The sequence below is a fragment of the Acinonyx jubatus genome, chromosome E1 (genome assembly GCF_027475565.1).
Source record: "Acinonyx jubatus isolate Ajub_Pintada_27869175 chromosome E1, VMU_Ajub_asm_v1.0, whole genome shotgun sequence".
NCBI lineage: Eukaryota > Metazoa > Chordata > Mammalia > Carnivora > Felidae > Acinonyx > Acinonyx jubatus.
In genome coordinates, this window is record NC_069397.1 from 42,777,274 (window position 1) to 42,804,845 (window position 27,572).

The following is a 27,572-nucleotide window of genomic DNA, read 5'->3' on the forward strand; positions in this document are numbered from 1 at the left end:
GCGGAGGGGGTGCCTGGGCGGCTCAGTAGGTTAAGCGGCCGACTTCGGCTCAGGTGAGGATCTCACGGTTCGTGGGTTCAAGCCCGCGTTGGTGTGTGCTGACAGCTCGGAGCCTGGAGCCTGCTTCGGATTCTGTGTCTCCCTCTCTCTCTGCCCCTCCCCTGCTTGTGCTCTCTCTCTCTCTCTCTCTCTCAATAATAAACATTAAAAAAAATGTAGAACGTTACTACAACCCCAGAAAAGGCCCCGAGCGTCCCCTTCCTGTTACTACCCCCCACCCTGCTCCCAGCATTTAGAAAATCTTTCCAGGCGATTCTATAGTCAATGCTGAGAATCGCTGCTTTTATAACAATGGTTATCAAACTTGGCTGCGCATTAGAATCAAGTGGGCCAGCGTCTGCGTTTTGAGGTGGAAGGACAGGGACAGCTAAGAAGGCAGCGTGGTGCAGGGGAGAAGCCTGGGAGCCAGACAGGTCTGCCACGTCCCAGCTGTGTGACCTTGAACGAGTTCCTTCACCTCTCTGAGCCTCACCTGTGACATGCGAATACTATCACACAGCCTGCAGAGTTGAGGCTGGGGGGGGGGGGGAAGGGCGGGTGGGATGTAAGTTCAGGCACATGTAGGGTCAGTATATGGCATCCACTACTGTCCTTTTTATTAAAGGCGTACAGCCCCAGGAAGACTGAGAGCCCTTCTTTATGCTGATGGCATTTTCCAAACTGTGCTGAAAGGTACATCGTGCAAAAAATATTAGTTTGTGTTAGTTAAATATTGCATCCTGCATCCCCTCCCCGGGAAATTCACAATGCACACCAACGTATTAAAGGCTCTGAGAAGTCCTGTATTAAACAGACCTCTTTTGGTCAGTGTCACCTCTAAGGGGCAGTTCACGGGACGCAGGTATTAATCATGCTCCTTATTTCACAGCTGGGGTAATGGGGGCCCAGGCAGCGCTCTAGGTGCAGACCAGGCACAGATCTTGGGCGCCGTGCTCTCTGAACCCCTCAGGAAATGTAGAGCCGAGGAAGGCAGACCATGGCCCGTCTGACCCACTACCTGTTTTTCTAAATGCAGTTTTACTGAAGATGATCTGATCCAGAGCCCTTGATTTACAGATGAGCCAATCGAGGCCCAGGGAGAATGACTAACTTGCTCAAGGTCACACAGTCAATTAGGGGCAGAAGCAGAAATAGATCCTAGGTCCTCCAAATCCAGGTATTCTCCAAAACACAAATCGGACAGGTGGGGGGAGGGGAGGTGGGGGGAAGGGGGGTGTGAAGCTCCACGATCCCCCATGATCCGTGTCTCAGTTTTCTGCCGTGCTACTTAAACAGGCGCTGCCCCCTTTCTACCACTGCACAGAACCCCCTGCCGGGTCTCTCCCTCCTGCTGCTTTGGAGGGGGGGGGGATCCTCTGCTTTCCACTTTGCATGGGGGACAAAGGCTGAACCTGACAATTGTGTTTATTTTAATTCTGTGAGAGTTGCAGTAAAACATTATTAACTTCCCGTCTGCCAGGGTGAAACATGAGATCATTTGGACAGGAACCTGGCAGGAGGCAACCTTTACCGGCTCGGGCAGAGTTTGCCAAACAAATGAATAGCACACGCAGGATCCTAGGGGTTGTTTGAGACCACTTCAGAAAATAAATTATGTCCAAAGGTTCTCAGACTCCCTGAAGTACGTTATACAACAGTCATGTATTTGCAGTTTTCAAGTGTTTCTGTGTGTAGTCTGAAGACGCAAATAAAATCATCCGTATCGTTAAAATGGCCCCAGGGCACCTGGGTGACTCAGTGGGTTAAGTGTCCGACTTGGGCTCAGGTCACGATCTCCCGGTGTGTGGGTTCGAACCCTGCGTAGGGCTCTGTGCTGACAGGAATCCAGGGGACGGAGGCGTCGTACTGACCTCGGTTGGCCAAGGCATGCCGGAGAGCTAAAGGTTCATCTAGAAACAGCTGCGGGAACAGCGGGGCATAAACGGTGGCCTCAGGGTGGAGGCTCTTCCTGGGACAGCCAGACTACCCAGATGGCCTTTCCAGAGCAGGGAGATGCAGACTTGTCACTGAGGTGGAGGGTAAAAATAGTCCTGTGTGGGTGGCAGCTGGGCCCAGAGGCACCAGCTTCCTTGTCTCTAGAGCAGAGAAGGCAGCCCAGTTGACAGACAACTTCTCAGGCTCCTGAGGCCTCCCGGAGGCTCTGGGGGCTGGGGGAGGGGCGTCTTTCCCTAACAAGGAAGCCCACCCCACCCCCCTGGACGCACACCAAGGGCTGGCAAGAGCTAGGGTTAGGTTTTAAGGTAGAGAAGGGCTTAAATCCTGGCCATATCAGCTACAGGCTCTGTGTCCTCAGGCAAAATCTCTCTCCTTTCAGAGGCTCCATTTTCTCATCTGTCAAATGGGGCTAATGGTTTCTCTCTCTATTAGGTTGCCATGAAGCTTACATAACAATGATAGCTAACCCACTGCCCTCTACAAGCTCACTCTTCCACCCCTCCCACAAGTGGTCCACCGCCAAGCACGTTCTTCAAGAGGGGCTCTGTGGAAAGGTCTACCTGGGCAGAAACTGAGGCCTCAAGACAAGAGCTGTGTCAGGCAGCCATCCTGGAAGCCAACCCTTCACCCCCAGGCGAGCTTTCAAGTGACTGTGGCCCCCACCAACCCCTGGGCTACAACCTCACAAGAGACCCTGAGCTAGAACCAGCCAGCTACGCCGCTTCTGGCTTCCTGGCCCTCAGAAAACTGTGAAATCATCAATATTTGCTAAATTTGGGGATGAGCTATGATGCGGCAATGATGACGAATATGATTTCCCTTTGGGAGCTATTATGAGAATTGAGACGGTGCACAGCAAATAGCAAGGAGACCTACGGGGACCAGGGGCTCCAGAAAGGGCAGAAGGCAGGAGGGAGCCTGAGGCAGGAAGCCTCTGGCCAGCACCAGGCCAGGAAGGCCCCTCCTCCAGGACTCTGGGGAGGAGTCTGAGAGACCAGATACACAGACAAACAGGGGCCACGCCATATAGAAAAACAGAACTCTGATCACTACCTGTAGCAACAGCCAAGGAGGGAAACCACTCTCTGCTGCCATTAGTCTGGGAAGCCAAAGCATACCCGTGTAGTAATAGCCCAGACGCAGCCAAGACTGGACCAACAGCTGACAGCTTCCCTCATTTTGCCCCTGCTTCCAACGTAGGACAAACTGGGAAAAGCCAAACATGCTCCCCGAACCCAATCACATAGGGCACCCCCCTTTCTAGCGAGCACATCCACAGGTTCCATGCCAACAGCCTCTGAGCAGAACCTGAAGCCTTCCCTCTCTCCCATTATAAAGATTTCCTATTCCTCGGCCGGCCTTCAATTCTCTTCCAAACTCAAGCGATGGGGGCTGACTCCCTTGTGGTAGCGAGCTCTGAAAACACAGCCTTTGCTTGCTCTCACGTGGGTGGTCTTTGCTTACTTCCACAAGCCCATGTTCTGTCTCTCCCTTCCTGACCACAGGTCAAAAAGACAGCACCTTCCTCTTCCCCGCAGGTAGCTACAGAAACCAGCACAGGGATGATGGAAGAGAGGGGCATAGGAATAATTAAAACATAGCTTTGGAACAGGACAGGGCTCTGTCCTGTTTGGAACAGGACAAATTCTGGCTCTGATGCTTAACTAGCTGTGTGATCTTCAGTAAGCCAATTAACCACTCTGAGCCTCTGTTTTCTCATGTCAAGAGGACAGTCCAGTGGAACCAAGGGCTGGTGTAACAGTGAGGTAATATATTTAATGCACTGAGCGTATCGTAGGTGCTTATTAATAAAGGGAAGGTCAGACATCAGTCTCCTCACAGCCTCCTGCTGGAGTAGGCAGACCCCTAGACCCCACCTTTACTCCTGCCCCTGCTTTCTGTGCCACAGGCAGCCTGACCTCAGACAGATGGAGTCAAGAATATGGGCTCCACGTCCAGAGTGTATTATTCAAGATCGGGGGTTGGTCTCAGGAGAACGATGGACAAAGGACATAACCAAGCATTTCTCTAAAGAAATCCAACTGGTCAAAAGCAGGGAACAAAATATCTCATCAGGAACCTGCTGTCTCCCTGTTCTATCCTGGCTCTGGGGGGTAGTCAGGGCAGGGAGACTCCTGCCCAGAAAATGGTGAGTGCCCTTGTCCCAAGCGGCTTTTCCAGGACGGAGGAAGGTGAGCCAGGTCTATCCGTCGGTCTCTCCTGGGTGTCTCTGTGTGTGTATTTACGTGTGTCAGTTTCTTCATCTTTAAATGTTTTTAAAGTTTATTTATTTGGAGAGAGGCAGAGACTGTGAGTGGGGGCAGAGGCAGAGACAGAAGGAGAAGAGAGAGCATCCCAAGAAGGTTCTGCACTGCCAGCACAGAGCCGGACGTGGGGCTCAGACTCAGCAAACCGCGAGACCGTGACCCAAGCCCAAACCGAGAGTCTGATGCGTAACCGACTGAGCTACTCAGGCACCCTTCTTCATGTTTAAAATGAGAAACTTAATAGCTTCCCAGGAGATACACACACACACACACACACACACACACACACACACACACACGTGTATTAGTTCTAATGGCGGAGCGGTGGCTTTGAGATACTCCATGCTGGGGACATCCTGGGTACCCTCACGCCCACTTGCCAAGCCCTTTCCATCCTCAGGTCTTTCCCTCCGCCACCACCAGCGGAATCCAAGCCTCCCACAGCATCTTCTGCCTGGACTCTGGAAAAGACTCCTAGATGCTTTCCTTCCTTCTCCACAGCTCAAAGAATGCAAATTATACAAGGATGAGAAACCATCCCACATCCCATAAACACAGGCAAAGATTATGAAAATAATGACAATAACCAGGATCGGGGGCAATGCCCCCCGCCTTCCCCATAGGGCTGCAGTGTAAACTGGTTCATTTCTGCAGAGCAATTTGGTAGGATGTAATCTTTGGATTCTGTGGGTCCATTGTTCAAAAAATCAAGAAAAAAATAGTTTTTGCATACACTTTGATACAGGCTCTTTATGGTAATATTGGTTCTGATGCAAAAAAGGGGGGCCAACTAAAATATCCAAAAATAAACATCTTCCTTAAATAAATGGTAGTAGTCTCTACCCTTGAAACACCATTCCTTCACTAAAAATTGTATTACAGATCAGTAGTTCTCAAAGCAGCACGAACATCACCTGTGAGGGTATTAGTAATGCACATTCTGGGGCCCCCAACCCCGACATAATAAGTCCTCTAGAATATTCAGAACCACTGTTGTAGATGAATATTTATCACTACGAAAAGATACTCAATTAAATGACAAAACAGTAGGTACTAACAATGCACCTCTATTTGAATAAATGTATGGAGACTCGCAAAGAAAAAAAGCCCAGATTTTGTACCAAGGTGGTAACGTCGACACTCTGGGGGGCAGGATTTTGAGGTTTTCGATTTTTTTTTCATTTTGCTAATCCATACTTTCTAGTTTGCAATGGTGCGTTTTTTGCCAAAAGGAACGCGGGGGATGGGGGGAAGACCTCAGTAACTTCTTTTTGAATTAAAAACAAAAAATCGAATGGGGCAGGATGGGGGTGGGGTGGGAAGGACGAAGACAGCACGCCCCGCAGCCACTGCTTTCAGCCTGGGGACAGCAGCGAGGAGAGGGTAGGGGCGTGGCGGGACCGCTCGGACCCAGCGCCACCGCCCCAATGGAGAAGGGAGAGAGGAGAGGGCAGCCAACGCCGGGGGTGAGAGCTACTTCTCTGATGTCCAGGAAGGTTTACTGGGAGCCAAAGAGCGGAGCAGAAATTTAGGGCCTTCAGGAGGAGCTGAACCGCCACGAGCACCGATTCCCGGGATGGGCGCCTCGGGGAGATTTCCCAGCCCGAAACCCTCCGCCACTGCCCCCGGGGCGGGGCTGCCCGCTTCTCGGACCCAGAGGACTCGGGGCAGGGGGCGCCGCGGCGGAGGGGGGAGCAGGAAGGAGGCGCGAGGGGGCGGGGCCGTTGCTAGGGGAGGGGCGGCGGGGCCGGCGAGCCGCGCAGCAGGCAACTGCGACCCGCGCTCGGCTCTCCGGCTCCAGCTCCCGCGCAGCCTGTTGCTCGTTCCTCCGGGCCGCCGCTTCCCGCCCGGTGCCCAGGGCCAGGCGGCCCGAGGGGTGCCGGCGCGCGAGCGGCCTCCCGCCTTCCCCTCTCCCCGCCCGCGGCTGGACCCCAGCATCTCCGGGAGCGCGGGCGCCGGCCAGCCTCCCCGCGCGCCCCGGCCGGCGCGCCGAGACCCCGGGTGCCGAGCCGCGATGAACGCGACCTTCCTGAACCACAGCGGCCTGGAGGCGGCGGGCGGCTTGGGCGGCGGCGGCGGGGCCACCCTGGGGAACCGCAGCCACGGGCTGGGCACGTGGCTGGGCTGCTGCCCCGGGGGCGCGCCGCTGGCCGCCACCGACGGGGTCCCCGCGGGGCTGGCGCCCGACGAGCGCAGCCTGTGGGTGTCGCGCGTGGCGCAGATCGCTGTGCTCTGCGTGCTGTCGCTCACCGTGGTCTTCGGCGTGTTCTTCCTGGGCTGCAACCTGCTCATCAAGTCGGAGAGTATGATCAACTTTCTGGTGGAGGAGCGCCGGCCCTCCAAGGACGTGGGCGCCGCCATCCTGGGGCTGTACTGAGGCCGCCTCGGCCCGTCCCCGCCAGCCCGGCCGCAAGCGGACGAGAAGGGAGACCGGGACCCTCGTGCCCCTCCCGGGCTCTGCCGCCGCCGCCGCCCGGCGGGCCGCGCGAGGAACAGCGACGGGCCTCGGGGCGCCCCGGCCCGGGGACACCGTGAGACTCGAGGCGGTGGCGCGGGAAGGGACTTCCACACCCGGCTCGGTCCAGTGTGCGCCTCAGCATGGCGGGGTGGGAGAGGTCGTGGGAGACTGCGTGGGGCTGAGGTCACGTGCGGGGGAGTTTTGTGCGTACGTAGACGCGTCCGTGTGCGGGTGAGTTGCGGGGTGGGGCAAGGTGATGAATCCGAATCCCTGAGATCGTGGGCCGGATTTTGCATTTGAAAAGAACCGTGGTAATAAACCTGCTGCCGTCGGGCTTCCGGCGGCTTCCCGTTCGCAACTCTTCACGGAGTGTGTGTGTAAGTGTAAGGTGTGTTGGCTGGGGCGGGGTGGGTGCGCTGTGTACCTCACAGGCGGGTTGGCCGCCTGACTGCGGAGCCGTGGGGGGTAGGTGGGGGGCTCTTGAGACCCCACTTGGAGGAGGCCTGGAGGCCTTAGTCCTGGAGGGGAACGGGCAGGTCCTGCGGGGTGGCCAGACAGCTGGGGAGATTATTTAAATCTTTGGGAAATTGGAATCTATTCCGTGAGGGAAAAAAAAAAAAAGAAAAATCAGTGACTTACCTGCAAAAGGGAAGAAAAGCAAAATTAATATATCAGAACAGTGAATAAAAATTTAATGGGGGGGTTGGTGGGGCGCTAGATCTAGTTAAATTACAAGGCCAAAGCCCCATCTAAGGGCTTGCTTGGACACCATCTTGTGTGGAGCAGGAGTAGTGGGAAGAAATGCCCTTGCTGCCGGGGGTGGGGGTGGGAGGATGCAAGGGTGGGAGAGGGCTTTGTGGCGCGGAGGACCCAGGACATTTAAAATGCAGAAAATGACCTCCATATGCAGCTGTATTCAGGGAATTTTCAGTCCCCCATTATGAGATACCCCGTTGCCCAGAACCCAGGCACCTCTTGGAGATGCAGAATTAGAGTAAAGTGGTGTTAACGGGCTAGAAAGATGCCACTCATTGGCCAAGGGCGAGTGCGTGGCTCCACTGTCTGCAAGCGTCTGATCTGGGGAAGGGCTAAAACTGGGCATTATTCAATTTCGTCCTCATAACAATCCTTTGAGGCAGATATTAGCATTATCCCTACTTTACCTTTCACTGGTGGTGAATCTGAGGCCCAAGGAGGTTAGGCAAGGGGCTCAAGGTCACACCTGTACCTAAAGGGTGGGGGAGGTGACATGCCCGCCCAGAGAGAGAGAATCTTAAGTAGGCTCCATGCTCAGCGCAGAGCTCAACGCGGGGCTTGATCCCATGACCCTGGGATCATGACCCGAGTGGAAATCCAGAGTTGGATGTTCAACCAGACTGAGCCCCCCTGCCCCCACCGGGTGTCCCAAGGGATGCAATTTCTGGGGTCGGGTGCTCTCACTAGCAAGATGGCCCCTGCAATGGAGGACAGGAGGGAGGCTGCAGTGCCGCAGGCACTGGGTTCACTGGGGTCGGGTGCTCTCACTAGCAAGATGGCCCCTGGAATGGAGGACAGCTGCTCACTTTCCCACTTGTTTGTTGGAGCCCACTTGGCACAGCCATGCTCGTCTGGCTGCTGGGAGTCACCCTCCCTGAACCTCCCCAGACCCCAACTCAGCAGCAGACCAAGGGCAGCCTTGAGCATTAAGGGGGGTTTCAGAGGGAAAGAAGGAAGCGTGATGGTTGTGGGTACCCACAAAAATAGCCCACATCCAGCATTCCAATTTGGGGAAAAAGGTATGTGTGCATGTGCACACACACATTTTATACAAAGGACTTTAGAAGGATTTCTGAATAGCATCCCTTGAGTGCAGCTCATGATTCTCTCTTGTTACTCAAGGTCACGAGGGATATGTGGGATGTCCAGATCCCTGAACTCCAGAGGCCAGGCAAGCATCTAGGCCTCTGGCATGACCACTGGGGAAGTGCCCTGAGGAAGCACCTGCTTACTCTTGCCGCCATATGCCTCCAAACTCAGAGGAATCTGTAACTCCAGTGCATAGAAATGGAGAGTTTAATCCATGGGGAACACTCTGGAATGCTGAGGAAAAAAAAATAACCAAGAGTCAGGAAACCAGCTCCTATAAGACGATTGTCTGGCTTTACATGTGTCCTACCATCTTGGAGGAGTCAAAGACCACATCACTGGGGACTGGTACCCCTGGAGCTATCCACACCTAGGCTGGCCCAGCCAGGCAGACCAATGGACAGCTTCTGACACAGAGACACCCTCAGACACCAGAGCCTTGAATCTTCCTTTGCACCTAAAAGGGCGCTGTATTCCACAAACCAGATTACAACGATGGTAACCTACCTTTATTTATTTGTTTGTTTGTTTGTTTATTTATTTATTTATTTAGTATGGTCACTGTGCTACTCACTTTAAGAGCATTATCTAAATTCATCCTCATACCAATCCTTTGGGGCAGATACTAGCATTATTCCCACTTTACCTTTTACTGATGATGACCTCTATTTTGGGGGGCGGGTACCAGCAAATCTATTTAGACAAAACCTATTTGGGGTACAGGGTTCTGATGGGAGCTTGCAGGCTGGCTGTGAACCTGCATTTCTCCTGGGGCCTGTCTGGCAGGGGAAAGCTTGGACAGAAAGCCCAGGACATGGGACCCGGATGTTGACGCCACAGCCACCCAGGCAGGGGACAGCCTCCATCACTGCGGGTCATGCTGTGCAAACTGCTGGTTTCCTGCTGAGCTGGGCCAGGCTGACAGACATGCGCTCCAAAGGTGAAGTTCAGCAAGGCTTCCAGGGATCTTACCTGCAACCCTCACCTTCTTGCTGGGGTTCCTTTCCTGTTCCAGGTCCTGTTACCGTAACAACATTGAGGGTGATTATGGCTGGGCTTCGAAGAAAAAGCAGTTACCAGCCTCGAGGGGGCTTCCTCCCCTCCCCACGTGGACTCTGCTGTCTGGTTTCCACCACACCAGGCCCAGGCCTCCCTGGAAGGGCGACCTTTCCTCAAAACTGGGCCCTGGGCTCTACCCCTCTCTCTGCTTCCCAAAACTTCACCCCTACCGTGGAACGGGAGAGGGAGGGAAAGAAATGCCATCAGTCCCTCCTGCTGAAACCAGCCAGTCTCCCTGCCTTGCTCTGTGTGGGCCCCACAGAGGGGAAAATGAGGGTGGTGCTCTGGCCAGGATCAAGGAGGGAAATGGGATCAATTTGGGGGTCTTGAGTCCTTTCCAGGAGGGCAGCCAGATTGGTCCCTCATGGGGAAAGGGAAGTTTGGGCCATAAGAAGGCTCTGGGGACCTGGGAAGGGCAATGAGGAGGAAAGACATGGGACAGGAAGAGGGACCCAGAAGTGGAGGGCTGAGGACCCAGCCGTGGAGGCCTCCACCATGGCCCCGCTCCCTGCTGCAGGAGAGGCCCAGTACGGAGCCATTGGAGCAGGTCTGGAGAGCCACAGCAAGGGCCAGACGTCAGCAGCAATGCTTTTGGTGCAAGGCCTCCCCTTGGACCCATGATTTCCAACTTGACAGCTCGTGAGAATTACCCAGCTGAGCTTTCAAAGCCCTGCTGCTCATATCGCACCCCCCAGACCAATTGCAGCAGAACATCTGCGGGTGGAAACAGGCTTCAGAATCAGGAGGCCCTTCCTTGTTCAGTGACCCGTCAGGTGGTGCTGATCCCAAGAGAGAAGCCCTTGGTGTTTCGGTCTTATGTAGTCCCTGCTTGCCACCTGTGTCCTGAAGACCCGTGTGACCATCCGTGCAGGGGCGCTGGTGTCGGGGAGCAGGCGAAGGGAAGGGAATGAGTTTAGACTTTACAGAACCAGCAGCAAGTTAATGAAGTGTTCTGAGTCACACTGTTCATCTGTCAAATTGGGATCATGAAGCCTGCTTCCTGTGTTTGTTGAGAAGATTCCAGGAGACAACGATGGCTGAGCTGGGCGCGGCGCTCTGCCCACGGGAGGTGTTGGGTAACTGGTTGCGAGTATCATGCTGATGCTGGTTGACCTCGCAGGGGCTGTCCTAAACCTCTGTGCCAGCCCCTTTCACGGCATTTCTCTCTCGGCTCCGGTGATCTGGCCCCCAGTCTCCATTCTGAAAATGCTACAGAGTTCACACTCCATGGCTCCCAGTGCTCTGCTTCCCTCAAATGCTTTTCTTCCCCTCCGTTGTCTCTTATAACTGCTCATTCTCCAAGGTCAAGCTCAAGTGCAGCCTCATCCATGAAACAGAATTTTGATCTCTTCTATCACATATCTTCGTATATCTACATAACAGTAATGTTTACTGAGCCCTTCTATGTGTTCTGTTCATATATTAACTGTCCTAAGAGGTGGCTTCTAGTACCATCTTCATTTTACATTTGAGGAAACTGAGGCCCAGCCTCAGGGTAAGAGACTAGTCTGAGGTTGTACCGCCAGTAAGTGGAGCTGGGATCCCGAATTCAGGCAGACTGGTTTCTGAGCTCCCACTCCTAACCACCAGGCACACTGCCAAGGTGGATGGCATGGACCTCTCTCTGCCTTGCGTTATGGACTCTGGTGTTCATGTCTGTCTCCCTCACTGCATTATCCCTGAGGACCGGAGCTGTTTTCCCTGTGTATGTATTTTCTACAGCACTCACCATGGTGCCTCATTTAGTTTAGGAATATCACAAACCTTTGTTGAACTGAGGACACAGCCCCCTGCTTTCAAGGGGCTGCACTCATCATAGGAATCAAGGATATGTAATCAAATCAAACACGAGGAGAAGGGTGGGCGTTCTCCTTAGTCAGAGACAAATAAAATTTTCATGGGAATGATTCCCCTTTTAGGTGCTAATAAGCATACTTGCCATTTAGGGAAGATCTTTCACATGCCAGAAATGGTGGGAAGCAGTTTTCCTATTTTATCTCATAATCCTTTCTGATTTTTCTATAGCCCATATCTAATAATCTCTGCAGGGCAGATATTGCTGTCATCTTTGAGAAAGCAAGGCTCAGATTGCTTTGATCACTCATTTAAGACCACAGCTAATGATTGGTAGAATCAGATTCAGGTCTATCTGAGCTCAAAAGGTATTTGGAAGGTGAATAGCTGGTACATTTCATAATTTTCATCGAGCTTTGGAAATGAGACCATGCCTTGATTTTTCTGTTTTGTTGTTTGGGATGTTGGAGGAATATTTTTGTGAGCACTTCTCCCTTTTCTCTGCTGCACATGGGAGGGCAATGCCCCGTGCATGAAAGGGACTATTACTGATGATGAAGAAGATGAGGCAAGAGAAACAACCCAGCACCATCATTTGACAGGCCATATGGCGAAAACTGTTATTATAAAAAATAAAGTAGAGAGAGCAGGAGAGGGTTAGGTTGAAATGGTAGAATACTCCAGCCGGCTCTACATCATTACGAACATCAGGACTGACAGTAAAGAAAATCCATAGCATTGCTGGAAAATAGGAAGGGTGCCCTCAGTGGACTAGAAATGATGGCGAGTTCCTAGACAGTAGTTGGCTGATTAGGTCATATTGAAGAAGGTGCCCACAGTCCGCAGTTCAGGCATGCAATGTGGTCTGTCACAAAAGGCGGAGGCCTTCCTGGGTCCTGCAGAGGTTGCGGTCAGAAGGGTCAGCCTCCTTCCTGTCCCAGGCCACTCTGAGGTTGTGTCGTGGGCAGGACACCAGGGAGGACACGGAAAAGGAGAACTTTTTTATACCCAGGGTGAGCTTAAGGTGCGCTGATCTGGAAAGATGAGGAAAGGTTCGCGATGGTAGCGAGAAGGCTGAGAGGCCCCCAAAGACTGCTCTGGGTCTTTGATGCCACAGGCCCTGTCTACCCCGGATCCTGCCTTGTTATGTTCCTGATTGCAGCCTGGGATAATGAGATATTGCACTTCTAAAAAATGTGATCGTATATTAATTTTTCTGCAATGTACATATGGGCAATCACATGTGGACTTACCAGACGGGTGAAAAAAGTGAATTGCCATGGAGATGAAACCTGGGATGAGGTTGCCGTGGTAACTAGATTGTTTCTAAAAGGCCACATCACCTTAGGGGAGTAGGAAGCTCCTGTCCAGGACTTGAAGTTAGAGGCCAAATCACAGGCCTTCCCATCAGGGCCGGGTGCTCTTTCAGTTTCTTTTTACTTTTTTTTTTCTTTTCGTTCCTTGCCATCCCCAAAGGCAAGAGATGTAGATTTTGGAGACCTTGATTCAAGTTCTGGCTGTGCCACTAGTAAGTCATGGGGACCAAGTATCTGTGGGCCCTGAAGAGGTGTGAGATGGGCTACTGGACCTCCTCTCTAGCTTCGTACTGACTTGCCGTGTGATCTTGGACTAATCATTTCCTGGGTTTCCTCCCGTGCGAAGTGAGGGAGGTGGACTAGATTCTCTCCAAAATCATTCCAATAATTTTCTCTTTCTCTCCCTTGACACTTCCTCGTAGGGCAAAGAGCTTCCCAAGTAAATAGGCTGGTGGAGCTGTCTATGGTGCTGAACATTTGGCTGCTGAGGTCTTGGGCTCAAAAGAGCTGGCTGTTCTCAGCACTCTTCCAGACTTCTAGACTCAGGTCACCTCCATCAGGAGTCTAGGGCTTGCTTGCAGCTAGAGAGGAGACTCCAGAGGGTCTTGGGCTTCAGAAAGCACTGAAAAAGGAATCTGGAGATGTGGTCCTAGCCTGACCCTGCCACAGCCAGCTCTCAGTATATTTTTGAAGAAGCCACACCTCCTTTGTTTGGACCTTTGTTTTCTCATCTATGAACCTGAGGTGGGGACCAAGATGATCTCTAAAACCTGGAGGGCCCAGAGTGGTTCTGGAAGCTTGCCTGGGCTGTGGGGGAGAGGAGAGCCTATAAAGATGAGGTCATTCCTCACCTGTCTCAAAGCTCAGGCTTCTCTAGTGGTGACTGAGGGTGAGGAAGAAAATACACTCCCTTGTTAGGAACATGTGTTCTTTTGTCTGGAAGAAAAGGCAGGCAGTGAGCAGATGTAGCGTTTACATTTTCTCAAATGACAACTGAACGCCGAGGATGATGATTAGTGCTTGTTATGAAATGTGTCAAAACTATAATAAAATCTCCAATTTATACCATCCGCCTACTTATTGATCATCTTTCCAGAATCTCCTTCACTTCTCAGTAGTCCAGGATGAAAAAGACAATGAGGGGAAAGCTTAAAAGGAGCTCACACTAGGGGCACTTGGGTGGCTCAGTCGGTTGAGCGTCCAACTTTGGCTCAAGTCATGATCTCACAGCTCGTGGGTTTGAGCCCCGCATTGGACTCTGTGCTGACAGCTCAGAGCCTGGAGCCTGCTTCAGATTCTGTGTCTCCCTCTCTCTCTCTCTGCCCCTAACCCACTTGCGTTCTGTCTCTGTCTCTCTCAAAAATAAATAAACATTAAAAAATTTTTTTTAATAATTAAGTAAATAAATAAGTAAATAAATAAATAAAGAGCTCACACTAGGGAAGCCATCGTGATTCACTCCGAAATGTTTTGTGTTTTTCAGCCTTCGACTTCCCCACTTGGCCATGTAATGTGATGGTTGGGAATGTCGAGTCCACATCAAGAAGGGCCCTGGATTCAAGCCCTGCTTCTGCTCATTCTTAGTCGTAAGACATTCTTTCCAAACTTCAGTTTCTTCATTTGTAAAATGGGAGTTAATGACACATATCTCTAAGTATTTGTTGAACGGATTAAATAACATCATTTATGAAAATGATTAATAAACACGATGTCTGGCACACCTCAGAAGTGATTGTTTTGGTTATCTATCTATAACTAGCTCCAAAAATTTGAGCTTTGAAACAATAACCACTTTATTATGTCTTCACGGTTCTGTGGGTTGACTGGGAGACTGTCGGCCAGCTGGGCAGATCTTCTGTCAGCAAGAACTGCAGCCATCTAGAGGTCGTCTGTCTAGTGCCCAGCTTTTGTCCCCAAAGCTCAGAAGCACAGTTGCCAAGCCTTCATAAGGCTTAGGCTCAGAATTGGGGTATTTTCTTCTCTGCCACATCCTATTTATTAATATGACTCACAGAGCCAGTCCAGATGCATTGTGGGAGGACAGACTATGCAAGGCCATGAATACTGGAGGCATGGTTCACTGGCAGGTGTCTTTGGAAACCAACAGCTACATTGATCAATAAATGATTTTTACAATCAGAATTCCAAGTATTCTTCACTCCCTTGTCTCTTCTTTAGAAGTACCACCTCTTTCTGGGTTTGCACAGAATTACTAAAAATTATTTGTTGCCCATATAATTTAGAGTCATGTGGACACCTCCCGAACTATAGTCCCCTGGAATGGGTGTCAAGTTTTTTTCTCCCATATCCCCCCAGAGGCCTCGGACAGGACTCTGCATACTAAGTATTAAATGAAAGCTGTACATGTTGTTGGGTATTAATATTTCTATACCAGCTTTATTTTGGTTAATATTTTCTTCGTGTATCTTTTTGAAAACCTTTTCCTTGCAAGTTTTCCCTGTCGATATGTGAGGCACATACACTACAGCTGGATTTTAAAAATAGAATATTTTTACTGGTATGTTTTCATGTTTTTAAAATTCATTTATTAGAGAGAGAGAGACAGAGACAGAGAGCCAGCAGGGGAGGAGGGGAGAGAGAGGGAGGGACAGAGGGAGAGACAGAGGAAGAGAGAGAATCCCAAGCAGGCTCCGTGCTGACGGCGCACAGTGGGGCTTGAACTCACGAACCATGAGATCATGACCTGAGCCAAAGTCAAGAGTCAGAAGCTTAACTGACTGAGCCACCCAGGAGCCCCTATAAATATGTTTACTTATTTATTATTATTATTTAAATTTTTATTTAGTTTTTAAGTTTATTTTAAGTAATTTATTTTTAGGTAGACTTCATGCCCAGCATGGAGCCCAGTGCAGGGCTTGAACTCACGACCCTGAGATCAAGACCTGAGCTGAGATCAAGAATCCGAGGCTCAACCCAACTGAGCCACCCAGGTGCCTCAGTATGTTTATTTTTAAATTTACATTCAGTACAGTTCACTTTTTTGGGGGGATATGGACAGTAGTATGAGTCTTGAACAAATGTTCAGGGTTGTGTAATCAGCAACATTATCAAGATACAGTTCTACCAAACAAGCTTCTTCGTGCTCCCACTCTGTAGTCAAACCCCCTTCCTTCCCTTAGCCTGTGACAAGTACTGATTTGTTCTTCGTCCCTGTGGTTTTTCTTTTCCAGAATATCAGATAAGTGGGATCATACAACATGTAGCCTTTTCAGTCTGGCTCCTTGCACTTAGCCTAATACATCCAGGTTGCTGCAAGTGTCGACCATTCATTCCTTTTTGTTGCTGAGCGGCATTCCGTCATATGGATGTATCACCATTCTTTTTTTTTTTCATTTAATTTTTATTTCCGTCTGTCTTCGGTTGAAGGACATATGGGCTGAATCAGTTTTTGGTGACTACGAATAAAGCCAACATGAATATTCACACACGGTTTTTGTGTGTATGTGCAAACAAGAGTCTTAATTTCTCTTTGGAAAATACCTTGGAGGAGCTTTGTTGAGTCACACGGAAAGTGTATGATTAGCTCTATAAAAATACTGCCGAACTGTTTTCCACGGCAGCGATTACGTTTTGCATTCCCATCAGCAATGTATGGGTGTTCTAGTGACTCCACACCCTCACTAGTAGTTGGTATTGTCAGTTGTGTGTGTGTGTGTGTGTGTGTGTGTGTGTGTGTGTGTGTGTGTTGTTTGTATGTGTGCCTTTCCACGTGGGTAATGGTATCTCATTGTGGGTTAAATTTGTATTTCCTAGTGAATGATGATGTTGAACAGCTTTTCAGGAGTTTCTTTACCATCTGTATCTCTTCCCTGGTGAAGTGTCTTTTGCTCATTTTTAAAAAATAAATGTTTATTCCTATTTGAGAGACTGAGCATGAGTAGGGGAGGGTCAGAGAGAGAGAGAGAAGGACAGAGGATTTGAAGCAGACTCTGCACTGGCAGCGGCGAGCCCGATGTGGGGCTCGAACTCATGAACCGTGAGATCGTGACCTGAGCTGGAGTGGGACACTCAATTGAGCCGTCCAAATGCCCCTGCTCATTTTTTAAGTGGGGTTGTTTTCTCATTGCTGAGTTTTGAGAATCCATTACATATGATAGTTATAGTCCTTTGGCAGATACGTGATTTGCAAATATTTCCTCCCAATCTGTGGCTTGTCTCTGCATTCTCTTAACAGTGTCCCTCGCAGAGTTCCACACCTGCCTTTTTCCCTCCCGCTACTGTGTCCGCCGTCCCTAGGTAGGACCTGCATAGTAGATATGCCACAAATGTCTGCTGAATGAGTGAAAGAATGAATGAAAGGGAGAGCCGAGCTTTCTGGGCCACTGAAGAGGTGACTGCATACTGCACCCCTCAGGACTGCGGCCTCCTTGCTCTGGTTTCTGTCCTTCAAGTGACCTTCCCATCTCCGTGTTGGCTTCGTCAGTCTCCTGACACCCGGCCATGTGTCCCCAGAACAGTGAGCATGTGTAGCCTAAGTGACTGAACAGACATCCTTCATTCCTTCCGTTCCGAATTTAGGAAGCGGCTTTCTGGTGGTTCATCACTGAGTTTGGTCAGTCCTAAGAGGCTGACCAAAGAGTGTCCTGACCCAGCTGAGCTTCTGGACTCTTCCAAAGCCTGGACCATGGCGATCCCTCTGCATTCTGCCCTGGGGGCTCCTGCCTGAGGACGCAGCCAATCTTCTTGATGTGGCCTCACTCCTGTATCTCTCTCACCCCTGCTCAGTCCAGAAGGGAGAGTGGAAAAGAATGGCTTCTGAGGACATCCAGGGCTGGGAGGACTTTCCATGGTTAGGGGGAGAAAAAGGGAAGGGAAAAGGTTTGGGGCGGAGGGTGGGATGGCACAGGGGGGAGGCTGGAACAGGAAAAGTGCTTAAGAGATGCTCTAGCTTAATCCCTTCTCACCAAACTCACCGGAAGGGGTTTGCCACGCCCAGGAGTTGGTCACAAAGTTTCACTTCCAAATGCAGGTGAGACCCAGCAGAGTCTTTCCATTTGTTCTAAAGATAGACAAATTGCCTCTTTTCTAAAGGAGATGATGAAAAACCTCTCCTTTCTCTAGAGTTTTTCATGCAGCCTGAGCTAGAGAGGCTGAAAAATAGTCAAGGACTCTGGAGCACGGGGAAAGAAATGTAGAAAAGAGGTGGGGATGGGGGTGGGGTGGATTCGGCTTTTTCTAAAAAGAGAGCAGAATACTTTTCCCTTTGAGCCAAACTTCTTTAAAAAAATTTTTTTTAATTGATTAAAAATTGAAAAATTTAAACATTGGAGGTTGTATGCTCTGCTGTCTTCCTCTGAGTTTCCTCTGTCATTCAGTCTGTGCATCTGTCTACTGGTAGGAAGCAGACGATGCTTTTGCTAAGTCACTCCCCCACCTTCCCACCATCCTCCTCGTATCCCTCTCCGGCCATACTCTAGGTCCCTCCTTGCATTCTTTTTTTTTTTTTTTTCAACATTTATTTATTTTGGGGACAGAGAGAGAAAGAGCATGAACGGGGGAGGGTCAGAGAGAGAGACACAGAATCGGAAACAGGCTCCAGGCTCCGAGCTGTCAGCCCAGAGCCCGACGCGGGGCTCGAACTCACTGACTGCGAGATTGTGACCTGGCTGAAGTCGGACGCTTAACCGACTGCGCCACCCAGGCGCCCCCCTCCTTGCATTCTTGACACTGACTCACTTGTCCTGGGACCCGTCTCTGCCTGAGGAGGGGAGCCTTGAGTGCCACAGCTAATTGTGCCAGGCTGCCCTGCACGGCCCTACAGACCTGTCTTATCTCTGCGTTGGGCTTTACTTCGGTAAAGCAGTTCCTGTGTCACGCTACCTGCACAGCCTCGGAACAGCTCTTCCAAGTCGGCGGCACATTTCACTGTCGGGGGAGCTGAAGGGCCATACCGCAAGTCGGGGTGGGGGTCTGGCTGAGTGGCTAGAGCTGGGTTCTCCCAACCCGTATCAAGCGTGAGGGTTTTTAAGGACTGGACTCAGTCTGGAGGCAAACTCAAACTCCCCAGAGCCTTTGGCTTCCCAGAAAGTTGGGTCCCTCCCGTGTCCCCATCCCAAGACCGCTGGAGGCAGGAAGAACTCCTGTCCCCCAGGAGTGGGTGGGGGAAGGGCAATGCCCTGGTGGCCCAGTCGCCAGCCCGGAGGCAGCACATCCTCCTGGAGTGGTTCACAGCCAGGCCTCAGAGTGGCTCATCTTGAAGGCTCCTTCCAGCTTCAGTTCCCAATTGTTCTTGGCTTAGTCAGGCTCCGAGATGCCTCGGTGCCTGCCCTCAGCACTTCCTTCAGTTTAAGAATAAAAGGAAGCCGTCCTCTGAGCCCCACACATGCCTCCCACCCCCAGAGTCTTCTTGGCTAGCTCCCGCTGTTGCAACTGTCAGCGGTGGATTTTTGGGTAATTGTTGCCATGGAGACTCTGCCTCGAGTTATTGCACAAATGTGTCCCGTCTCCCTCATTTGGTGTGTGATACGGATGCTTGCAAAATGGTGAGGTTAAAGGCTCTTCACCTCTCTGCTTTGCCCTGCGAAGGAGGGGTTTGGTTTGCTTGGGCCAAAGCTTCTTCGCAGCCTGCTTTCCATTTCCGTCCTCCCTGAGGCCCCCTGGGCAGTCACTGCCAATGGAAAGTCCTGGACACCTGAGGACAAGGAGACCTGCACTCTGTGGGCTGCATGGGGTGGGCCCAGATCCAGCGACATTTGGTGGCAGCTGATCTCCAAAGCCACCAGTCCCTGCACGGGGAACAGAGCCACAGCTCCCAGAACCTTCCTCCAGGAGACAAAGCCCGTCTACAAGTTGAGGGGTCGCTCACGCAGACCTCAACTCCATCCAGCTTCCGTAAACGTCACCATGCACACTGATCCCCGGTGTGGAACCCTGGCCTCGCACCTCGCCTCCGTTTCCCCTGAGCGCTCATCCTCCCACATGCAGATGATGGGATTATTAGCACTATTTTTATCACGTCTCTTTCCTAGCCAAGATCTGCCCTCGTCTCCCCATTGCCTCTTCTACCAAGTACAGACTCAATTCGCATGCAGGGGCTCCCGTCAAATCCCTCCTCTCCCACCAAACCAACCGACCCTTAATGTCCTCTCTGCCCTCCCCCTCCCCACCTACACCGTCAGCTCTCAGTGGTTCCTTGCAAGTAAGCTCGCCGAGGGAGCTTACTCACTCCCAGTAACTTACCTCACTCCCACTGCCTTTCCCCAGGTTATCTGTCCTTCTACAATGAATGGCTCCCTGACTCCTTCATGTACATCTGCTCCTTACTGAGCTGGCTTGTTTAAAAGGCTTCAGCGTAGGGACGGGGGCGAGACAGTACAAGGACACTGCAGCACGTTGGAAGAGAGCAGGACGGTGCCATCCTGTTCCCAAGATACTATCGGCTATATAGCTGACTGCCACCCACGGGGGGCCATGAGACAGTCCACACATGGCCACCCCCTCAGCCCCTACTCGGATTTGACCAGCTTCCCAATAAAGGATCCATCATTACACAACAGTTAAGAAACAGGGAAATAAGAAAGCTTGTAAGGCGGAATTCTGGCCTTATGTGGGGAGAAGATTTCTGTTTATATTGCTGCACAGGAGGAGACAGGATCTGAATTAGAATACTATAAGGGCTGCTGATCCAGGACTAATCTTAGGGGCTGTTCTTCAGATTTTCCCTGGAGGCGGAGACGCACCCTCCTGCTAACTGCAGTTCCCCCTCTTCCCTCCACTCTCCATCTCTGCAGGGTTGCGGTCCAGACCCTCTTTTCTCGTCTGAGCTCTGCTCAAATGATACATCTGACAGAGTACAGCTGGACCCAAGGGCTAATGAAAGGAAGTAATCAGAAAGGTAGGAAGGATGATGGAGTCAAGGGCTGGTTTGGAAGGCTTCCTGGAGGAGGTGAGTGCTGAAGGGACGCCACACCATGCAGTGCCTCCAAGGTGAGCTTGGACGGAGCCGGCCATAAAAACTGGAGAGTCTGTTCCTGATTATCATCTAGTTCAGATATTAAGTGCTTTCAAGCTCTTATTTGACTCTGGTTGAGAAAAAGATTTGAGGGGCTCAAAGTCTATTCGCGGTGGGCCAGCTCTGCACCTAACATCTCATACTGTGGGTAGCTGGGGAGGGGAGAGCAGAGACACAGACGTGGTGTGGGTCTTATGCAGAGTTTCCTTTGGGGCTCCTTCTTCAACACAGACAGAAATTCAACGTGAATCTGCTTACGTAGAAATGGGATTATTGGCTCCCCAAATTAGGAAATTCTGAGGCTTCAGGCGTGGCTCAATCTGGGGCCCTAGCTGATACTGTCTTCTTCTCTGTCCGCCCTCCAGCCCCCATCTCTTAGAGGGTTTCATTCTCAGGCAGCCTCTCCACACAGCAGGAAGAAAGGCCTCCAGCGGAAGACGTCTTCATCTCACAGAGACACTGATCCCTTAGGATTTCTGCTAAAGGGGGCCATACCAGCTGGGTCGGTTCCTTTTGAAATCCTTTTCCAGGAGATCCACCCAGCAACTTCTCCCCATATCTTATGGATGAGAACTGGGTGATACGACCACTTCTAGCAGAAAGAAAGTCTGGAGAGATATTTAAAAAAAATTTTTAATGGTTATTTTTGCGAGAGAGAGCGAGCGTGCGTGTGCAAGTGGGGGAGGGGCAGAGAGAGAGGTAGACACAGAATCCCCAGGCTCTGAGCTGTTAGCCCAGGGCCTGACTCGGGGCTTGAACTCACAAACTGTGAGATCATGACCTGAGCCAAAGTCGGATGCTTAACCAACCGAGTCACTCGGGCGCCCTGAGAGAGGTCAAGTATTTTTAATTGGGCTTCCTGCTAGATTAACAAAATTATGCTTCTGTTAGTGAGAACGAAAGGGAGAATGGACAGTGGTCAGGGGACCAGCAGCGTCTATGAGAATACCATGGAAGATTCTGACTGGCTCTGCATGGTCATGTGGTCATCCCCAAACCAAGCACAAGGACAGAGTCCTCAGATTGACCAGGCCTGTTTCAGGTGCATCCCCTGTTGGAGGAGGCAGCTCTGGCTGAAGCCCGTGGAACAGGTGTCACACAGGAAAGAGATTATGTTACCAGCAAAGGGGCTAAGGGCTTGTAGTCCAAAGGTGGGATGCTGAGCAGATAAACATGGCCCACCCACTACGAGAATTTTCCAGTACAGAAAATATACCAAAAAATAGCTTCATAAAGGGGGGGAAAAAAGGTTCAGGAATCTCCCCCTGTCCCTGAAACAACATATTCAAAGTTATGTTGCAGAAACCAAATACAGGCATGCAGAGAGGATGCAGAGGAAAACGGTGTAGAAAGGAAGACTTCCTGGCGGGTGTGGGCTTGGAACTGGGTTGTCAAGGTGGTGGTGGTTAGAGGGGGAAGTACCCCACCAAGGCTGAGAACAGGGCTGGCGGGTGGGGTGCGCGGACCACACACAGAGTGCTCTCTGGCCCTGGGGCCACGGAGGCGGGTTTCCTCCCTGAGTGTATTCGGGTGGCACAGACTGGAGGCTCCCCTCTCCCCGGGGTTAGCAGGTTAGCGGCTGGCTTCGGAGCAGCCTCGATTAGCATTATCTTGCTCTGGAGGCTGGGCAGAAGGGAATGGAGAAGGTCTTCGATGCTAAGCTCCAGAGGAGAAGAGGGAGGTGACTGACGCAGAAGCAAGAAGCGGCCACTGGGAGCAAGTTCCTAACCCGGTTAAGACGTGATTATGCGGTCATTTTCAAGGGCTATGCCGGTTACCAGGCACCTCCCAGGAGGTCCAGGCTGGCAGGCTGCCGATTCACCATTACACCTGGGATGCGGAGCTGGGCCCGGTGTGCAGCTGGGCAAGGAGCCCGGCCTCAGGCAGCTGGGGTGGATCTTTACAGATGAAAATGATGGGTAAGGACTCTGCTGTTGCCATAGAAACTGACTCTGGATGGATGAGATATAGTTCAGTGGGTAACGGGGAGAATGACACCTACCGCCAGGCTTCGCTCTGGAACCCACCATTCCAGCCGTGGTCATGGGCTCTGTCCACCGCCGTCTGCGTCCCCTAAGGGACATCACAAGCCGGCAATGTGTGTGCCAGTTTACGTCAGTATCTGAGGGGCTCGGGAGAGGCCCTCAAATCTGAAAAGCCTTTGGTATGGCTCCTGCCACCCCAGTTAGCTGTGCCTGGCGAGAATATGGGACAGTGCCAGGCCAGGGGATTGTAGTTGGGCTGAGGGCCACAAACTAGCACCAGGCCAAGATGGCCCGGGGAGGTGGCCCACAGGCAGCAGGAATGGTGGGACACTGGCCTGGGAGTAGGTGACCTCCACTCTGATTCCAGACTGACCATTACCAACTGGCTGAATGATCCCTGGCAAGTCACTTTCCCTGAGGTCAGCCGTGGTGGTCCCTAGGGACCCCTTCCAGCTCCACTTTCCCTCTGTTCTGGGCTTTGGAACCCGACGTTTTCATCTCAGCCCCAAGTGTCAGCCCACTGAACTGACCTGCCGTGGCACAGGGTACCCGTCCCCCATCCCCACCCCCGCGCCCAGAGACAAGCCCAGGACTTTCCCAGGCTGCCGCACAGGGTCTGAGACAGGCAAGATGCCGGGGCAGCCCCCATCCTGTCAGCCTCTGCTGCTCAGGGCCATCCTGCCCCTGAGCTCAGGGGCGTCTGAGCACACAGAGGGACGTTCTCCTGTGCAGAGGGGTGGGGAACGGAGCAGGGCAGAGAGTAATGAACCTGCTTTCAGATACCCCGTACCTGGCCTTCAAGCCCAAGCCTGAGCCCTGCCCCCACTAGGGCACACCCCTTTGCTCACACTGTTCCCTCGAGACCTTCCTCCCAAGCTGCACCTGGTCAAATCTGACTCATCCAGGGATTCGGTGCCATTGCTTCCCCCAGCGAGTAGATGCTACCTGGTACCTATGGTGACAGAGTTTGAGTATTTTACTGTTGTGAGCTAGATGGGCGCGTTGTTCAAGGGGAGTGTGGCCGACTGTGCTTCCCTGAGATGGCCACACCCATGGGTTTATCCCACCCCACCTGCTCTTTCGTCACACTGTGGCTGATGGATGACACACTGTGGGGGAGTGGGGGGGAGGCTTGAGACTGCAGAAAGATGTCCTGTGACTTCCAAGGCTTGGCCACAGAAAGGATGCAGCTCCCACCTGGCTCTCTCTCTCTTGGGCCACTCACTCTTGGAACATGAGGCTGCGAGGAAGCCTTGTGTAGACGTTCCAGTGGACAGCCCCAGCTAAGGAGCGCAGCGGACATCAAGCACCAGACATGGGAGTGAATCTCCAGATGATTCTCCTCCCCGGCCGTGGAATCTTCCGGCTGGGGCTCTAGCATCATGGAGCAGAGGTGACCCATCCCAGCCATGCCCTGTCCTAAGTCCAGACCGTTAGAAACCAGGAGGTGTAACAACAGAGTATTGTCGTTTTAAGCCCCTGTGTCCTGATGACTGGTTACACGACAACAGGTCACTAATGCAGGTGGGGCCTCCTTAACTCGTGTTGCACTCCAGGGCCCAGCCCATGATGGGTACACAGTGGGGGCTCAAGGAGCGTTTATTGAGCAAATAAATGAATGAACTGTAGCAGGCAGCAATCCCAGTCTGACCTCTCAACCATCCCTCTCCCCTCTCTTACATCCCTTCCCCAGAGTCCCACTGTCCTCAGGGAACTGAGATAGTCCCAAGCCTGCCCTTGATGCCCGAGGGCACGGAGCCCTGAATCAATCAACCTCGCAGCCTGTCCCAGCTCTGCAAGTCTTACTGCTTGGCTGGTTGGAATTGGGGCTGCCGGTTCCCGCGATTCGGAGCATCCTCGCTGGTGCACGTGCCTGGTCCTTTTGTCCTCGCTGCTATTCTGAGGAAGGTCATTATTACCATCCCCACTTCACACGTGAGGATACTGAGGTGGAGAAAGAGACGGGGGGGGGGAGGGGGTGGCGGTGAGCACTAGTAAGTAATAAAGTGGGGATTTGAATTCAGGTCTTCTGATACCAAACTCAATATCATGTCCACAATGTTATACCTATTCACAAAACCAGGGCAACTGGAGGTACTTTCTTCAGAGGTGTCAGATCCCTGCCTCACCACCACATCACGTCGAAGAAGCGCCCAGACTCAGCAAGGCTGATTAATGGCACCAAAGACAGCCGCTGTCTTTCTATGTCCCAGCCTGTGCAGCGGGCACTTTATATACACTGCAGTGTTCACGGGCTCCCAGCCGGCCTGTGAGATGGGCACCATTTACCCCTGGAAGGTAAGAGAACAGAGGCTTTGGTTCACGTGACTTGCACGAGGTCCCACCATTAGTAAGGGATGGGGCCCAGCTGCATACCCAGAACCGTTTGATTTCATCACTTAAGCTCTTCTGCCTCCTTACAAATCACTTCCACTGGCTGGCAAGGTTCCAAGTGTGGGCATATGAACCACCATTAGGTATTATCATTACTCCCATCATACACACCCAGAGATGGGTGAGCACGACTAGGCCCTAGGTTACCCTTGCTAAGAGTGGAAAAGCCAAGATTGTCAGCCACGCCTGCCATCTGCAGTCCACCCTCCCCACCACACTGTGTTGCCTCTCAGAAGATCGCGTCTGGGGTCCCTGCCCTCTCAGCAGAGATGAGCTTGTCCGTACCTTGCCCCAGACTGACAGCTTCTCCCCTGGGCCTCCTCTGCAGGTCAGCACCAAGCAATGAACCGGGGGGGGGGGGGGGGGGGGCGGTTCTTAGGGAACGCGGCACTGCCAGCCCCCCTTACCCAAGTCCATCCGGAGGTTTCGCCAGGTCAAGGTGGAGCCCAGGTGGCTGGGGGCTCCTGAGACTGGCCACCCAGAGTCCCCAGCAGACTTACACCAGCCCCTCATGGTGAGGCTGTCTTAGGAACACACACCCCTGTTCACTTAGGAGCGTGCACCCCTCTTCACTAGGCAGGGGCTCCTGGGTCCAGAGTCCAGGGCACGAGCAGGGCTCCTTCTGACATTTCTGGTTGCAGGACAACAGCTAGGGGTCCCTACATGGCGCTCACACCAGCGCCTCCTGGCCTTCCTCCATCATCCCCTTTCCTGCTTCCCCCCAGTACCTCCCCACTCTTTCCACAGGACACCCAAACCCAGCCAGCTGAAAAGAGCGCTCCCCTCCCTGATTTCCCCCAGGAAGGCCAGCCAGTACCACAGCCCCAGAAAGTGCACACGCCCCTAACTCCCCATCTGGATGAACTCAGTCCTCTGAACTCGGTCTCTGGTGTCTACCCCACTTGCTTGGCACCTATCACTGCCCCATGACATCTCTTGTCATTATTAAATTGACTTCTCACATTAAGAGGGTACAATACTAGGACTGAGCTCTTTCTTTTTTTCCCTTAAGTGAATGTCTTAGGCCTTCTACATCTTTAATTAAGTGCTGTTCCCTCCAATGTTCTGAGGGTGACCTCAGAACATTTATTCCAAGGTGTTTTTGCATCCAAGGAGGCGGCCGTGACTTCCGTTCTGGAATTCAGCTCTGGAGGCTGCTTTCCAAGAGTCCCCCAGAGCCCCTGGGCTGCGGTGAGAGAGGCTGCCCTCTGCCAAAGGAGTAGTGGGGGAAGCAAGAAATGGTTTCCTGGAAGAATCCTCATGGACACTGACTTTACACCCACCCTTTGCATACAGCAACAAGAACTTGGACAACCCTCGGGTGGGTTCAGGGTTTTGCCTTTTGGTATTCACACGGATATGGAGAGGTCTGAGGGGCGGTGGTGATTCTTCTTCCCTCCTACAGAGGCCCAGCCCCCGGACACCCCTTCTCCGTCCCCGCACCACGCCCTGGGCACAAGACACTCTTAGTGGGGCATGCATGCCAAGAACAGGGCCAGAGGGTGGGTGGGCCCTGCCCCCGCGGTCCTGGGGGCAAAGAACGAGGAATCCACAGTCCTGGCTGGACAGGGAAGGGAGGGAGCGGGTGGCCTCCCGTCTGCACAGTGCACACCGTTCGTCTCTGATGACTTACTACCCACCAGCCATTCAGCCCCACCTCAGGCTTCCTGGGTCTGTGAGCAGCACTTTTGCTGGGAGCTGTGAGTCAAGCACACAAAGGCACGTCAGCCCCGTCAGCCCTCTCGGCACCTGAATGCTGGTCAGACTTCATTACCAGTGCCCTGCGTGGCCTCTCCAGCTCCTGAGGCCCCCACCTCACTCTCCCTGAAAGCAGCTCCTAGTTAGCCCACTGTGACAGGCTCTCTAGACTCTTGTCCCTTAACCTGGATTCTGCAGGTCACTTTGTCCTCTGGTTGCTTCCTGTGAGTTCCCATCTTTCCGGTTAGACGGGAACAGCAACCAACCACACCTGGGAGGCGCTGGGAGCAGTGGTCTCAACCCTGGCAACACAGGAGACTCGCATGGAAAATTCACACAGACACTGAGACCCAGGCCACGCCCCAGATCAAGCAGCTCAGAAGCTCTGGGGGCAAGATCCCCCAGACTGAGGAGCTGGGAGGGCCAGGTCAGCTCTCCAGGAGGCATCCCAGGAGACGGGGAGGGGGGCGGAGGAGCCCCCACTTGTGGAGTCGCTAGGTCAGAGGCCAGCCTCCAAGGTCCCAGTGCCCTATTCCTGGGTACTCTGTCTGCATTTGTCAGGACTGTCTTAGCCGCTGAGGGCACCCTTCGCTAGGATGGCCAACCATCCTCATTGACTCCAGCCTGAAGAGGAGTCAGAACTTCCAGCTTGTTTTAATTGCACGTGCGCGCGCGAGACAGAGCACGACTGTGCCAGCAGCGGAGGGGCAGAGAGAGAGGGAGAAAGAGAGAATCCCGAGCAGTCTCGCACTGCCAGCGCGAAGCCCAACACAAGGGTTTGATCCCACG

General features: G+C 52.4%; 2 protein-coding genes across 8 annotated transcripts in view; one reads left to right on the plus strand and one right to left on the minus strand.

Moving 5' to 3' along the window:
* The window catches only part of GOSR2 (golgi SNAP receptor complex member 2), a 68,555-nt gene that overhangs the window by 20,115 nt on the left and 20,868 nt on the right, over nt 1–27,572 (minus strand). The gene's annotated exons all lie outside the window — the stretch shown is intronic.
* RPRML (reprimo like) lies at nt 6,000–14,836 on the plus strand. 3 transcript variants are annotated; one of them, XR_008294325.1, is made up of 3 exons: nt 6,000–7,108; nt 8,599–9,063; nt 14,218–14,836. XR_008294325.1 is itself a non-coding variant. In XM_053212463.1 (1 exon), exon 1 carries the CDS (start codon nt 6,277–6,279, stop codon nt 6,637–6,639), a length of 363 nt encoding a protein of 120 aa, XP_053068438.1. In that variant the 5' UTR covers nt 6,000–6,276; the 3' UTR covers nt 6,640–7,229. The 3 variants fall into 3 exon arrangements, 1 of the variants encoding a protein (XP_053068438.1); XR_008294324.1 differs by having other exon boundaries at nt 6,000–7,097; XM_053212463.1 differs by lacking the exons at nt 8,599–9,063; nt 14,218–14,836 and having other exon boundaries at nt 6,000–7,229.